At 43.1% G+C, this 16,548-nt stretch overlaps 1 protein-coding gene across 3 annotated transcripts; it reads left to right on the top strand.

The window, feature by feature from the left end:
- The first annotated feature begins 4,690 nt into the window (after positions 1-4,690).
- On the top strand, positions 4,691-16,221 carry GATAD1 (GATA zinc finger domain containing 1). 3 transcript variants are annotated; one of them, XM_070471689.1, is made up of 5 exons: positions 4,691-5,178; positions 5,951-6,076; positions 7,678-7,737; positions 9,139-9,322; positions 15,859-16,221. In XM_070471689.1, exons 1-5 carry the CDS (start codon positions 4,918-4,920, stop codon positions 15,927-15,929), a joined length of 702 nt encoding a protein of 233 aa, XP_070327790.1. In that variant the 5' UTR covers positions 4,691-4,917; the 3' UTR covers positions 15,930-16,221. The 3 variants fall into 3 exon arrangements, with proteins under 3 accessions (XP_070327790.1, XP_070327793.1, XP_070327783.1); XM_070471682.1 differs by having other exon boundaries at positions 4,699-5,178; positions 11,011-16,221; XM_070471692.1 differs by lacking the exon at positions 5,951-6,076 and having other exon boundaries at positions 4,697-5,178; positions 11,011-16,221.
- Positions 16,222-16,548: the final 327 nt, after the last annotated feature.

Genomic DNA, 16,548 nt, shown 5'->3' with positions numbered 1-16,548 from the left:
GTACGGAGGGGCCCCCTAAGGTAAAAGGAGGGAGAAGGCACAGCAAGGAGCAGCTGCTTAGTTTGGCAGGGGCCGGGGAGGGCTGCGACTCCTGGCATGAGGTTTCCTGGACCAAGTGATGCCTGAGCTGATTCTGCAAAGATGGATAGGGTCCTTATGACGCCTTGAGAGCGAACATATTCCAGGTAAGGAGAACACCCTGAACCGAGGCATTGGCATGGGAACCATGGGGCCACGCACACGAAACAGAAAGTAAGTTCTGGGTTATTTGCACAGAATGTGTGACTGCAGTGGGACACAGGGCTGCCATGATGCCCCTCCTGAGGATAGAAGATGAGGTCAGCAGGAATACCTGCCCTGGCCCTCTCTGTCTTCTTGCACTTCCATAGGTCTCACCCTGCCCAGTCCACACGCTTTCTTTCTCTAGTCTGTCAATGTTAATAGGCAACTTGAGTTAATTACACTTTTTCCAAGATTGTAGTTGGGGGAGAGGGGTATACATTTGACCAGCCTTGTCAAAAGAATGCCTCCTCCTGTCTTATTAGCCTTAGGATTGGCATTATATCAAGTAGTGACCAGGTTGAAGAGCTGCTAACACCTCACTTGTGCTAACTCACTGAATCCTCCCTTTAACCCATGAGGTGTGCTCTCTCGTTATCCATTCGACAGGCAGGTAAAGGAGACTCAGTGGCTGGGTGCCCTTGAGGTATGCGGGACGAGGGTGTGGTTGGACAAGGAACTCTGCCGTCCAAGCAGAACCAAGATACAAGATGTGGTGAACAGCATCTCTTTGAAACAGGCCCTGGGATATATTTTATGCATTTTTTAAAAAAAGCTTTAATTAATGAAGCACGCAGCACCTAAATATGCAAATTAGACTGCATGTTGACAATGATAATCCCTGGGGAGCTCAGCTTTATTTCTTTCGCATAGTGTGAATGTTAAGACCTTGGGAGGTATTCATTTTTGTGTTCACAGCTTGCACACTCACAAACATACATACACACAGACACACTGCACCTGCAGAATATTCTCAGACATCCCCATAGGCAGCAAATCATCTCTTTCCCCTGGGTCCAAGCTAGGACTCTCTCTCTCCTGTCGATCTGAGATCTCCCATGGCACCTCAGGGAGCCCTGGCCTGGCCGGTGGTGGCTCCAGCTCTTGCTGAGGTGCCATGAGGGAGCAGGACTGGGTCCGAGCCTTCACTGACAGTGTCTTCCTGAATCCTTCTCTCCCGCCCCTTTCTCTCACCTCCCAACTTGACCCCACCCCCTTCCCCCTACCCATCACATAGTCCTATTTATCCTTGCAGCACACTGGTCTGTTCTGTTAACACTCCAGGACATCTGCATAGGAGCTTTGTGACACTATAGCTTTGCTGCTCAGAAGAGAAGCCCTATGTTTTGACTGAGAACTTTGTGCCCGGTGTGATAATTGATCAAATCTTGATGCAGCCCTGGGGTGGGTGATACCCTTCCCAATTTACAGACAAGGGACTGAGATGCTGAGAGGTGTCTGCTTGCCAGTCCTTGACTAGATACTGTCTGCTGTGACCTACCACCTCCAGCTGGCAGAGGATTTTTAGGACCAAGAAACCACCAATTTCCTTCTTTTCCTTTTGATACTTTCCCCTCTTTTTAAAAGTAAAAGTAACACATAATGTGGTAAGAAATATTTCAAATGATAAACAGGTGCAAACAAAAGGCTACATATTATATAATTCCATTTACACAAAATGTCCAGAACAGGCAAATTCATAGGGAAAGAAAGGAGATTAGTGGTTGGGGGAGATTTGACTTTAACCCTTTGACTACTTAATGGTTACTTAATGGAGAGTTTCTATCTGGAGTGATGAAAATGTTCTAAAATTAGATAGTGGTGATAGTTGTACAAATCTGTGAATATATTAAAAACCACTGAATTGTATACTTTAAAAGGGTAAACTGTTTTGTACAAATAAATAAAGCTGTTAGAAAAAAAGGTGCAAAAAGAAAAGTATAAGCCTGTCTCACCATCTGTGTATCGATTAGCAACAATTTTTTTGCTGAATAACTAAAAAGGGTACACACCACGTACATAGATATTTAATTTACATACAGTGATCATGTTCTATGCACTGTTCTATAAATTGCTTTTTCACCTCTTCATTATATCTGAAATCTTTTCATATCAGTAAATATTAATAGAAGAGCTTTGAATGGTTTCCCATCTCACTGAGAATAAAATCCAAAGTCCTTTCTTTGGCTGACATGATCTTGATGCCAAAGCCTGAAAAAGATATTACAAGAAAGGAAAATTATAAGCCCCACTCATGAACATAGATACAAAAAAATCTTAAAATATTAGTAAAGTAATCCAGCAATATGTGAAAAGAACCAGTACACGATAACCAAGTTGGATTCAATCCATTAGTGGCAATATTAATTTAACATTCAGAAACCTGAATTCACATTATTAACAGACAAGGAAGAAAAAGCAGGACTTGCCTGGTGGTACAGTGGATAAAAATCTGCCTGCCAATACCAGTGACACGGGTTCGATACCTGGCCCAGGAAGATCCCACAGGCAGCTAAGCCCATGTACCACGACTACTGAGCCCAAGCTCTAGAGCCCACGAGCCGCAGCTGCCGAGTCCACCCGCTGCAACTACTGAAGCCTGAGAACTCTCGAGCCTGCGCTCTGTGACGAGAGAAGCCACTGGGCAATGAGGAGCCCAAGCACCGCAGCTGGAGAGCGGCCCCCGCTCTCCACAACCAGAGAAAGGCCACGTGCAGCAGCAAAGACCCAGCAGAGGAAAAGTAGGTAATTTTTTAAAAAGGAGAAAGAGCATTATGATCATCTCACACAGAAAGCTGTTGGATAAAATTCTACACATGCATGATGAAAACAGGAATAGATGGGACCTTCCTTACCCTGACAAAGGGAAGCCACAAAATCTACAGTGTCAGAAGTCAGTATAGTGGTGATCTCTGGATAAAGAGCAGGTGAGGGGCTAATGTTCTATTTCTGGATTTGGTTGGCCCAGTGCGGTGACTTTGTGATAAGCTGTATATAGATGCATTGGATACTTTACAGTATGTGTATTACACCTAATTTTAAAAGGTTGTAAAAATTTGTTTTAAAAACCAAGGAAGAAATGTGGTTCTTTCTGATGATCTCAGAAGGGTAGAGGGTGTAACGAGGAGCTATGGGAGCTTACAAGGACAGGAAATGGAGATGTTGAAATGAGGAGGAATGAAGAAAAGAGGACATTGAATGGTTATACATGTGGATGTGGGCCCCAACCAGGATGGTGTCTCTGGAGAGGAAGCTGGTGAGCCAGGGGCCAAAGTTTTCTGTGAGTGAGAGGCAGTAATCTCACAGGAGGAGGTGTGAAAACAGGTGTATCAGCAGGAGAGATATATTAGGAGCACAGAATTTAATACCTAGATGCCTCTCACAGAGTGCATCCTTCTACAGTGAGAGACCACACTGTGTACCTGTTCTCCTTAGCCACTTTCACAACTGCTCTTACAGCCCGTAACAGCCTGAAAAGTAGTTACTTTTTTGTGGTTCTATTGGGGAACCCTAGACTCAGAGCGAGGAGGACCAGAGCCACAATTTAGGACAGGGCTGCGTAGAGCCCTGTCCGGATGTGCTTCCAAGACCAGTGTCCGCCGGGGCATCCAGGCCAAATCACAGTCCCTCTGTTGATCATCAGTTAAGAGGAAAATAGGGATAATATCTTAAATCGCAATTGGCAGAAGCCCTAAATGCAGTTTCACAACTTGATAAGGCAGTCAGTAGAGTTTTTTTCTTCCTCCTCAACCCCTCCACCAACATATTCATCAAGATGTGTGAGAGAGCTTCAAGCCTAGGAAACCCAGGATTGCGAAGACAGGTAGGCAACCACCGCTCCACTGAGAGGGGCTGGGTGGAGACTCGTTTCCCTGGCCAGGCTGGTACTGGCCAGCGGCATTAATTGGGAAGGCTGGATTCTCATGATGCCCTTGTCCTAGGCCAGCTGTTCCCAAGTGCGGTCCAGGGAGGACCCAAGACTCTTTCTGGAAGTTCCCAGGGCCAAATCTGCCTCCCAACAATGCCAAACCATCACTATCTCCCGGGTCTAATGCTCAGAGGCTATGGAACTCAAGATGACACGGCCACTCGAGGGCCAGTGAACGTGGTCTCCAGGGCTTTAAAATATGTTCCAACTCCTAATACTCAAATGTCCCTTATAAGCAAAAGTATTTGGGGGTGTAAATTATAATTTTAAAGAGTGTAAAGGGGTCCTAAGTAGGAGTGCTGGACTTGGAAAATTAAAAATACAGGCTGCCCAGTTAAATTTGAATTCAGATAAACAACGAACATTGCATGGGATACATTGGCGTTAGTAAGTTATTAGTTGCTTATCTGGAATTTAGATTCACTTAGGCGTCCTGTATTTTATAAGCCAATCGTAGGCCTAAAAGGCCGAAAAGCTCCTAAAGCTCCCCGCAGCTCCAGTAATTCCCGGCAAGGCACTTCCGGTCAGGGGGGGCGGCCAGTGTGCGGCCCCGCCCATAACCGGAAGCCTCCTAAGGCCGAGGTAAGGCTGTCTTCTCAGGCCCCGCCCCGCCCCGCCCCGCCCATCACCAGACGCCTAAGGCCAAGGCCAGGCTGTCCTCCCAGGCCCCACCCCGTCCCGCCCCGCCCCCGCCCCGCCTCCTGGCGCCTCTGGCTGCCGGAGCCTGGAGCTGGCTGCGGAGCGGGCGGAACCGGCTTCCTGCCTCCAGGGGGCGGCGGCCGCGGCCCGGTCCCAGCTTGGGCAGCTCGGCGCCGCGCCCGCGCCGCTCTTCTGTCTGTGGGAGTGGCGGGCCGGCCCGCGGGCCGCCGAGGCCGGCGGTCGCCATTCCCGTGTCGTTGCGCCCGCGGGGGCCGCCCGAGCCGGCCACCATGCCGCTGGGCCTGAAGCCCACTTGCAGCGTCTGCAAGACCACGTCGTCCTCCATGTGGAAGAAGGGTGCGCAGGGGGAGATCCTCTGCCACCTCTGCACAGGCCGGGGCGGCGCAGGCGGCGGCGGCTCCTGCCCAGGGGCGGCCGGCGGCGCAGGGGGCGGCGGCGGCGGCGGCGGCGGGGGCGGCTTCGGCGCCACGACTTTCGCCAGCACCTCGGCCGCCCCTCCGCAGAGCAACGGGGGCGGGGGCGGCAAGCAGGTGAGCCCCTGCGGCCCCTCCCGCGGGCGGAGGCCGGCGCGGCGCGGCGCGGGGCGGGCGGCGCCCTCCCGGCTCGGCCGCGCCCTGACTGGGCCGAGCCGCCCCCTCCCGTCCGCGACGACGAGGCCGTCGTTTGGTGTGGCCCCTTCTCAGCGCCTTTTCTTCTGAGACGTTTCAAGTCTAGAGAAGCAGAAAAGGAAAAACCCCTCAGAAGGCCCTCCTGTGTGATACTTTGGGTAGCAGCCGGACATCTCAGGGTACCTACGTTTACACAGGGATGTCTGCAGGGTCACGGCTACTGGACCTCTTTCCCTGTTAATAAAGTTTACTTTGTCATAATGTCATTTTATCAAGATTATCAGGTCATTTTCAGTGGTAACGTAAGTATTCCATTGCAGGAGGTGGCATACCACACCCATTCTCTGGCTTAGGAGAGTTGAGTTTTTAAGGACTTTTGTGTTATAAACGCAACCGATGAATGGTTCTTACCTTGGCATATACTGTGACAACTCTTGCTGCCCGTTGCCCTTTTACAAGTAGTTCACACCTTTTTTGGAGTCTCTGGAGATGTTTGCCTGTGGCTCTCCCTATTTAAATTAAGCCGGTTCGTTTGATTATTACCCAGCACGAAAAGAACAGTTGCACTCTTAATTTATTTTTAAATGTTCGTTTAAAGTGCATACTCTGGGATCCTTGTAAGATGATGGTATCAGGACAGCAACCTTTCTACACTTTTTATTTCTCTTTTTTTTGTTCTTTGTTTATGTAACAGAGTAAGCAGGAAATTCACAGGAGGTCCGCTCGGCTCAGAAACACTAAATACAAATCTGCTCCAGCTGCTGAAAAGAAAGTTTCCACTAAAGGGAAAGGGAGAAGACATATTTTTAAATTAAAAAATGTAAGATGATTGTGGACAGTGTCTTGTACTGTAATTGTGGCATTGTGTGTAGTGTGACCAACCACCGCCTTCATCTCTCACCATTGAACTTGGACTCTGCTCTTGGCAGACCTTCTGTAGCCTTCTGGGGACTGATCCAGGCTTTCAGAAAGGGAAGGAACTCTTTTAGGAGGCTTATTGTTTTATAAAGTTAACAATATCCTCTTTTCCTTGTTTTAGTCACCCCCCCCCCCCCCCCGGGGGGGGAACATAATACATGATTCTAAAAGGAACCTAAATCTTGAACACATTTTATTGGGTTCTCTGTGCAAAGGATGAGATACAGTTACAGTTCTTGGTGTGGGCATGGTATTTTTTTTTCCATAAAGCTCTAAGTAAATAGTAACACTGGAATTCATTCAGTTCCATATTTGCTTGTTATATGGCCCTAGAAAAATGTTTCTTACTGATTTATAATGATCAACTTGATGAATATGAATCAAAAGTTTTGCTAAATCTTCTTTATCTCTTCTTTTATAAGAAAATAGATCGTTGAAAGATTTGTGTTGAAATAACTGAAAGCTTATTTTTGGTTTTGTAAATACAAGAGACAGTGGTCAGACACAATGGGCAAAGCATTAGATACTGTTTTTTGGTTTTTTTTTTTAAACCTCAGTATGATATTCTGCTTTCAGAACAGAAATGCTTTATTCACCAGTAAAGACATTTTCTGAAGTTGGGTGTATTCATTTAAAAAACTCAGAGAGGCCTTGCATTATATTCTTGTGCAGATTGTGGATTCTTTTTCTTGAGAGTAGTTGCTTCTAATTTATTTAGGATTTTAATGAATTTGTTTTCTAAAATGTGATTATTGACTAGACAAAATATGTGAATACTTGACTATAGTTGTACACACTTAAATACCTTTTTCCTCTTAAGTGTGGTGGAATATGTTTTCTGAAAGTACTTTAATATCAATTTCTCTGGCAACCACTTTCTTCAAGGATGATACCAAGACATATTTGGGAAGGCCTAGTTACTGTGTTGTGGCATAAAAGTGTGTATTACAGCTTAAGAAGGAATTTTGATGATGATTGAGTGGTGGCAAATTACTAGCCACTCCCAAGAAAGCTTCCTTTGGCCTTGGTTCAGATTTGTTAGAAAACTAGTTCTGATGATATTATCATAGCTATAGTTAAGTTGAAATGGAAAATGTCTTTGAGGAGACTTGTTTGTTATTTCCACCTCTGTCATGCTCAGGCCTTTAAAGCCACAGATAATTTTTTAAACTAGATTGTTATGTGCAGTAAAGCTCTGAGAAGGGTTCTGTTAGGTCTCAGCCACATAATCAGGAGCTTGTCCTTTGAGTCTCAGCAATTTTTAAGCTAAAGGTAACGGAAATAACAGCAGAAATGTTCAGACCATGCTTTGCCGCAATGTTCAGAAGATTTTTTTTTTAACACTGCAGTTCTTGTGACCAAACAACTTTAGTATTTCTCAGATTATAGAACTCATGTGTGGCTGGAAAAATGCCTATACACACTACACACACACACATATACACTACACACACACACACACACTATGAATGTGCTAATATGTTTACTTCTGTTTTTTCATAGCCCATCAAAGCTCCTGAGTCTGTTTCCACCATAATCACTGCAGAATCAATCTTCTACAAGGTGAGCACCATAGTTATTGAAGGAAGATTTGAATCTATTGTGTTTTTTTTGTGTGTTTTAGTCACTTATCCAACTCTTTTGTGACCCCATGGACGGTAACCTGCCACGCTCCTCTGCCCATGAGATTTCCAAGGCAAGAATACTGGAGTGGTTTGCTATTTGTTCCTCTAATGGGTCTTCCCAACCCGGGACTGAACCTTCATCTCCGGCATTGCAGGTGGATTCTTTACCCCTGAGCCACCTGGAAGGCATAATGTGGTACTGAAATACTGGGTTAGTCTAAAGGTCTTTACTACTCTGTATAAGGTGTGATTATGTTTTTTGTTCCTTTCTAAGCTCTTTTTCCCCATACATAGCTATCATAAAACATCCAGAGCTGAGTTGGGAGAGGAAGTTGCCTATTGAAATATTATATGAGAATCTTAAGTATTTTTTAATGTAGATTGTGGGAATTGTTTTTTCAATACAAATGTGTGGTGTGGAGCCAGGGCAACGAGCCATCCTAGTCAACCTGATGACATTGAAGGCTAAGAAGGTAGAGGAGCAATTTGGACAAATAGAGGATGGAGACTGATAGGGAGATGGGAGCAGGCAGAGAGGTTCACACAAGCCTTTAAGAAGTGAAAGGAGAAGGGCAGTAGTGGGGACTGGCTGCTCCTGGAAGTCCGTGGTCAGGGAGAGAGAGGTGACGTTGTTTTGATAAAAGCACTGTTTTTCAAGACCGTACAGAGGTGGACTCTGGCTGACACAGGAGCCTCAGCTGCAGTGCTGCCTTAGGTAGCTTTCAGCAAGTCTCTTAACTTTGTCCAGTGCAGTGGCTCTGCTGGAAAAATATAGGGATCGTACTACTGTGGTATAAAATTACGTTTATAAACAGATGTTTTCTCCAGCTGCAGGTCATCATGTGTATGTGAACTTTTTTTCATTCAAAAATGAAACGACTTTAGGGACTTCCCTGGTGGTTCATTGGTTGAGAATCTGCCTTCCAGTGCAAGGGACTCGGGTTGATCCCTGATCGGAGAAATAAGATGCCATACACCGAGGGGCAGCTAAGCCAGTGAGCCACAATTAGAGAGCCCACGTGGTGCAGCTGCTGAGCCCACGCGCCACCACAAGGAGCCCTGTGCTGCTACAGGGGGGCCTGTGCACCACAGCTGGAGAAAGCCACAGGCCCCAGTGAAGAGTGCCCAGCAGCAGAAACCCAGCACAGCCAAAGACAGAAAGAAGAAACAGCTTTAGAACTGGCGTCAGTCACGACCATATAAATGTCAGCGCATTAGACCATCTCAAAGACCTCTTGACCACTTGGAAAATTGTTGCTTTCATATTAAGGAAGTTTCCATTCGTACCTGTAGTGTTTTTCTGTTATTTTAAATTGGCCTTATCTTCTGTTTCTCCCAGGGAGTCTATTACCAGATTGGAGATGTTGTTTCTGTAATTGATGAACAAGATGGAAAGCCCTACTATGCTCAGATCAGAGGTTTTATCCAGGACCAGTACTGTGAGAAGAGTGCGGCGCTGACGTGGCTCATTCCCACCCTGGCTAGCCCCAGGGACCAGTTCGACCCTGCGTCCTACATCGTGGGTGAGTTAGACAGGGATGGACAGGCTCTTGAACCGGTTTATTTTCCATTATTATGTGAAAGTGTATTCATCTGCTTGGACTGCCATGACAAAATACCATAAACTGAGTGGGCTGACAACAGAAGTTTACTGTCTCACAGTTCTGGAGGCTGCAGGTCCAACGTCAAGGTGCTGTCAGGGTCGGTTTCTGGCGAGAGCTGCCTCCTGGCTTGTGGACAGCCGCTTTTCGGTTGTGTCCTCACAGGAACTTTCCTCTGTGTGCATGCACTCCTAGCATCTCTTCCTCTTCTTATAAGGTCACCAATTCTATTGGACGAGAGCCACGTCCTTACAGCTTCATTTTACCTTAATTACCTCTCTAAAGGCCCTCTCTCCAAATGTTATCACATTAGGGATTAGGACTTCAGCATGTGAATTTGGGGGCATACAATTCAGTCCATAACAAAGAAGCATAAGTACAAAAAAGATAATTTTAGAGAAAATATGAAATTTTTTAAAGCTGGGGTTTGAGGCTATCAATTATTTTGAGTTATAGGGCAGCATGCACCTACTAAAAAGCTGTGTGGATAAGATTTTTCTGGGTGACCCAGGGTTAAACTCTATTAAAATAAAGAATTTATTGCTCAAGAACAAAAGATTATTTGGGTAACATATAAAAAATTACTCAAAAATAATTTCTAGAGGAACTGTCATGTTTATGTCTCAACATTTTACAAATTATCAACGTATGTTCCTCTACATATCACACACGTCATCCTGGACCTTTTGTAACCTGTTATATTGGTGGTGGTGGCTGAAATGGCAGCCACTGTACTCATTGATTTCCAGGCTGACCAAAGAATTGATTCTTGACATAGACTCTCAAGAAGAAGTTGTTGATAAATAGAATTTTGAGAGTGTTTAGAGTTTTAAAATTACCCCCACACTTTTCAACCTTTCTGCAATGAGCATACATTACTTTTTCATCCTAAGAAAAAACATAGAAGGTATTTTTCTGAGAGAATGGAAGGACAAATAATGTATCACTCTTATTCTCACCTGCGTGTCAAGTTTTGACACATGGCCAAGCAGTTTTAGTCTTTTGCTTGTATGTACATAGAAGAGTGAGCTTTTATTTACCTGTCCCATCAGATCGGATTGTCAGCAGAGGCAGTAATGTGCCTGAACCACCTCTCGGGCTTCTCTCTCACCTCTTCTTCCTAATGTTCTGAAGGAGACCACATATCATAAAGTTTCAGAGCCCAGACTCTGGAACTAGACTGTCTGGGTTCATAGGACAGCCACTTAGAAGCTATGTGATCTCGGGCAGGTTCCTTCATTTTTCTTGCCTCTTTCCCTCATGTAAAATGGGAATAATCATGGTACCTAACTCAGAGGGTTGCCGTGAGGATTCAAAGCATTGATGTATCTGGCAAATATTTAGATCAGTATAGACATATAGTAGATATTATATAAGGCTAAATATCACTTTTAGAATCCTTTCTATATTGAGTTACATTTTTGGGAGAGTGCTATCTTCCTTAAGTAGTTAAAGCAGAAAAAAATGATAGGAAGTAATTTCAAAATAATATATATTTTAAGGAGTAATGTCAAGTTAGCACCAGACCAGTTTCTCGTAGTGTTTAGGAATTTTAATTTTTATGAAAATGATATATATCTTCAAAAATGTAAATGGTGGCTCCCTTCCAGGACCAGAGGAGGATCTTCCAAGGAAGATGGAATACTTGGAATTTGTCTGTCATGCACCTTCTGAATATTTCAAGTCACGTTCATCACCATTTCCCACAGTTCCCACCAGACCAGAGAAGGGCTATATATGGACTCACGTTGGACCTACTCCTGCAATAACTATTAAGGAAACAGTTGCCAACCATTTATAGTTTAAAAAGTAAACCTGGATTTCCAGTTCCCTTGTATTTGTACCACTGTAAGACATGCCACATGTTTAATGAAATTCTTGGATGGAAAAATGACTAATCACTAGGTTGTTTATTAGTAGTCACTTAGAAAATTAAAAAAGAAAAGAATTAAATATATTTTGAAATGAAGTATTACACACACATTAAGTGTGTATATCCTCCCAGGCAAATACTGTCATTTCCAGGGAGACTATTAGCAACAGGTAGTGTCTATTTTTCTCCTTAATTTATTTCTAGAAACTCATAAAATGGATTGTATTTTTCTATAAGAATAAAATATTAATTAAGATATAAATTTCTAACCAAGGGCTAAATCAAGTAAAATATAGCTGTGATCAACAATCTCTCTCACAGTATCTCTTAAAAAAGCTTTATTTTATTATCTAGAAAATAAATTAAGACTGTTGACTGCTTTATTAAGGAAAATGATTGGTGGATGATCTTTATTAGCCCAGGCATTTTAAAACTTTCATCTAATTCTTCTGTAGTAGGGAGAAATTCATAATCATTTGGTTGATTTTAATAGAGCTGCTCTTCACTGCTCTGACCTGCCTTCTCAGTCAGAACGAGGCTTCATCAAAAGGTTAGGCTTACAGTGTGGACAGTCACCTTCGCTGAACACACAGGAAATATGCTCTGTAGGCACCCCAGAGCAGTAGGTTCTTGACCGCACCTAGGTCTAACATTGGACAGCCATAAAAATGATTAATAGGTCATTAGCAATGATATCTTTTAGGATTTGAAATATCTCAACTGGAATTCTCTCACCTCACTAGCTTCGTTAATAGTGATGCTTCCTAAGGCCCATTTGACTTCACATTCCAGGATGTCTGGCTCTAGGTGAGTGATCACACCATCGTGATTATCTGAGTCATGATCTTTTTTGTACAGCTCTTCTGTGTATTCTTGTCACCTCTTCTTAATATCTTCTGCTTTTGTAAGGTCCATACCATTTCTCTCCTTCATTGTGCCCATCTTTGCATGAAATGTTCCCTTGGTATCTCTAATTTTCTTGAAGAGATGTCTAGTTTTTCCCATTCTGTTATTATCCTCTATTTCTTTGCATTGATCACTGAGGAAGGCTTTCTTACCTCTCCTTGCTATTCTTTGGAACTCTGCATTCAAATGGGTATATCTTTCCTTTTCTCCTTTGCCTTCCCCTTCTCTTGTTTTCATAGCTATTTGTAAGGCCTCCTCAGACAACCATTATGCCTTTTTGCATTTCTTTCTCTTGAGGATGGTCTTGATCCCTGTCTCATGTACAGTGTCACGAACCTCTGTCCATAGTTCTTCAGGCACTCTAGCAGATCTAATCCCTTGAATCTATTTGTCACTTTCACTGTATAGTCATAAGGGATTTGATTTAGGTCATACCTGAATGGTCTAGTGGTTTTCCCTACTTTCTTCAATTTAAGTCTGAATTTGGCAATAGGGAGTTCATGATCTGAGCCACAGTCAGCTCCCAGTCTTGTTTTTGCCGACTGTATAGAGCTTTTCCATCTTTGGCTGCAAAGAATATAATCAGACTGATTTCGGTGTTGGCCATCTGGTGATGTCCATGTGTAGCATCTTCTCTTGTGTTGTTGGAAGAGGGTGTTTCCTGTGACCAGTGCGTTCTCTTGGCAAAACTGTTAGCCTTTGCCCTGATTCATTCTGTACTCCAAGGCCAAATTTGCCCGTTACTTCAGGTATTTCTTGACTTCCTATTTTTGCATTCCAGTCCCCTATAGTGAAAAGGATGTCTTTTTTGGGTGTTAGTTCTAGGTCTTGTAGATCTTCATAGAATTGTTCAACTTCAGCTTCTTCAGCATTATTGGTTGGGGCATAGATTTGGATTACTGTGATATTGAATGGTTTGCCTTGGAAATGAACAGAGATCATTCTTTTTTGAGATTGGATCCAAGTACTGCATTTTGGACTCTTGTTGACCATGATGTTACTCCATTTCTTCTAAGGTATTCTTGCCCACAGTAGTAGATTATAATGGTTATCTGAAAATAAAAAAAAGGTCATCTGAGTTAAATTAACCATTTCCAGTCCATTTTAGTTCACTGACATTCCTAAAATGTTGATGTTCACTCTTGCCATCTCCTGTTTGACCACTTCCAGTTTGCCTTGATTCATGGACCTAACATTCCAGGTTCCTATGCAGTATTGCTCTTTACAGCATTGGACCTTGCTTCCATCACCAGTCACATCCACACCTGTGTGTTGTTTTTGCCTTGGCTCCGTCTCTTCATTCTTTCTGGAGTTAGTTCTCCACTGATCTCCAGTAGCATATTTTATGGGCACCTACTGACCCAGGGAGTTCATCTTTCAGTGTCCTATCTTTTTGCCTTTTCATACTGTTCATGAGGTTCCCAAGGCAAGAATACTGAAGTGGTTTGCCATTCCCTTCTCCAGTAGACCACGTTTTTTCAGAACCCTCCACCATGACCAGCAAATTTGGAAAACTCAGCAGTGGCCACAGGACTGGAAAAGGTCAACTTTCATTCCAATTCCAAGGAAAAGGTATGCCAAAGAATGCTCAAACTACCGCACAATTGCACTCATCTCACATAGTAGCAAAGTAATGCTCAAAATTCTCCAAGCCTAGCTTCAACAGTACGTGAACTGTGAACTTCCAGATGTTCAAGCTGGATTTAGAAAAGGCAGAGGAACCAGGGATCAAATTGCCAATATCTGTTGGATCATCAGAAAAGCAAGAGAGTTCCAGAAAAACATTTATTTCTGCTTTATTGACTATGTCAAAACCTTTGACTATGTGGATCACAATAAACTGTGGAAAATTCTTCAAGAGATGGGAATACCAGACCACCTGACCTGCCTCTTGAGAAACCTGTATGCAGGTCAGGAAGCAACAGTTAGAACTGGACATGGAACAACAGACTGGTTCCAAATAGGAAAAGGAGTACATCAAGGCTATATATTGTCACCCTGCTTATTTAACTTATATGCAGAGTACATCATTAGAAACGCTGGGCTGGAAGAAGCACAAGCTGGAATCAAGATTGCCGGGAGAAATATCAATAACTGCAGATATGCAGATGACACCACCTTTATGGCAGAAAGTGAAGAACTAAAGAGCCTCTTGATGAAAGTGAAAGAGGAAAGTGAAAAAGTTGGCTTAAAACTCAACATTCGGAAAACTAAGATCATGGCATCTGGTCCCATCACTTCATGGGAAATAGATGGGGAAACAGTGAGAGACTTTATTTTTTTGGGCTCCAAAGTCACTGCAGATGGTGACTGCAGCCATGAAATTAAAAGATGCTTGCTCCTTGAGAAAAGAGTTATGACCAACCTAGACAGTGTATTAAAAAGCAGAGACATTACTTTGCCAACAAAGGTCTGTCTAGTCAAGGCTATGGTTTTTCCAGTAGGTATGTATGGATGTGAGAGTTGGACTATAAGGAAAGCTGATCGTCGAAGAATGGATGCTTTTGAATTGTGGTGTTGGAGAAGACTCTTGAGAGTCCCTTGGACTGCAAGGAGATCCAACCAATCCATCCTAAAGGAAATCAGTCCTGAATATTCACTGGAAGGACTGAGGCTGAAACTCCAATACTTTGGCTACCTGATGCAAAGAGCTTACTCATTTGAAAAGACCCTGATGCTGGGAAGGACTGAAGGAGGGAGGAGAAGGGGACGACAGAGGATGCGATGGTTGGATGGCATCACTGAGTCAAGGGACATGTGCTTGAGTAAACTTGGGAGTTGGTGATGGACAGAGAGGCCTGGTGTCCTGCAGTCCTGGGGTCGCAAAGAGTCGGACACAACTGAGCAACTGAGCTGTACTGAGCATTGATATCTTAAAAAAAGTCCACCCCAAAGTTAAAGCCATCTGCTGTGGATTCATCATAACAGGCCTAAAACAGCGTTTGAGATTTAGAAGGCCAGGCACAGGAATTCTAGTCAGAATTCAGGGACAGGTTTTACTTCAAGGGCAGGTCAGCTGTGTCAGGGAGCAACAGCTTCAAAGTGGGAGGAAGTGGGGCTTACACGCACTTGCCTCCTCTCCTCTTCTGAGCTGACCATTATTTCCCAACCCCAAGAAACTTTATCAGAATCTAATTTAATTATAGTGATTTTGAATTGTAGCAGTTTTAACTGTTAAACTGTTACCATTTTTATACACAGTTATGGTTTATTAGTTGGAAGAAAGTTACGATTTGTATATTGTAGATACATAGCCCTATGTTATAGATAATCTCTCTTCACAAAAGTAGTTGCAAAATTGATTGTAAATACCATTGTCAATAACTAAATGCTAGTATTCAGAGCTGTGGATTAAAATGTATTTTCCCCAATATATTTACTTTGAATTTATTTCATTCATTTGTTTCATGTAAATAAGGGTTTTCCACCCAAAAATGGTGTAAGTAGAAGACACTAGTGTTGTACTACTTGTAATTTGGAGTGACAGATTTTTCATCAATATGTAATAGATAGTAGGATACTCAAAGAATGACTGATCAATAAAATGAATACAAAGTAAGGTATTTATTAAATGACATAGTTTAAAACCAGTGTATAAACTGACCATTTGTTCATAATTTGGTGGATGCTTGTGTAATATCTTTTAGAACTAAGATTGAATTTTCCTTTGCCTCCTTAGCAAACACCAGTGGCTGCTGTTACTCACAGTATAGATCTGTCTTTTCTCCTATAATGGAAGGCCTGTGCTGAGGGGGCCCACAGACTGGGCTCCACCCTCGTCACCAAGCGGCTGAGAGGCTAATGCAGGTTCCAGTTTGTCCTTGCTCTCCTTTCATGAGCATCTTCCCTCCAGACTGCCTGCCCTGGCGACTTAGACCCCAGCCCATTCACAGACTGTTCAGTGGGCTCCAGTCACTGTGTAAGGTAATATTTCTGTAATAGATTCTTACCTTTCTAAGTGGCTCTGTTTCTCTCTTCAAATCCTGATACAGTTGTGGAGACACTGAAGAATAAAGTGAAGAACTGCTGTTTTTCATTACAACTATTTAGAATTACTTGGCCTTTTTAAAAAATAACTGTGTACAGGTATTATTTTGATAAATTTCTTTTAATTGAAAAGTAATGAAGGATGTCACAAAGGGAAAGATGAACACATTGGGTTATTAAAATTTTTAATTTATAACTGTGTATAAAATTAAAAAGCAAACTCTTTTTCTTTTTTCTGTTCAAGAAGTGGGAATCATGAACCATTATTTCTCACTCAACATGACAGACTGGCATGAAGGAATTACTTAATTACAAACAGCAGCTACAATCATAGCCTCAACTTCTAGTGACATCATCGCTATTTGGAATTACTCTGACTTCT

Source organism: Odocoileus virginianus, chromosome 1 (genome assembly GCF_023699985.2).
Source record: "Odocoileus virginianus isolate 20LAN1187 ecotype Illinois chromosome 1, Ovbor_1.2, whole genome shotgun sequence".
Lineage (NCBI taxonomy): Eukaryota > Metazoa > Chordata > Mammalia > Artiodactyla > Cervidae > Odocoileus > Odocoileus virginianus.
This window is presented reverse-complemented; position numbering and strand designations above follow the sequence as displayed.

Excerpts from the sequence above, each read along its gene's own strand:
- GATAD1 (XM_070471682.1), top strand. The coding sequence starts at position 4,918 with ATGCCGCTGGGCCTGAAGCCCACTTGCAGCGTCTGCAAGACCACGTCG. Across the intron at positions 7,738-9,138 it reads CAGAATCAATCTTCTACAAG|GGAGTCTATTACCAGATTGG; the intron begins GTGAGCACCATA and ends TGTTTCTCCCAG. Across the intron at positions 9,323-11,010 it reads CCCTGCGTCCTACATCGTGG|GACCAGAGGAGGATCTTCCA; the intron begins GTGAGTTAGACA and ends GCTCCCTTCCAG.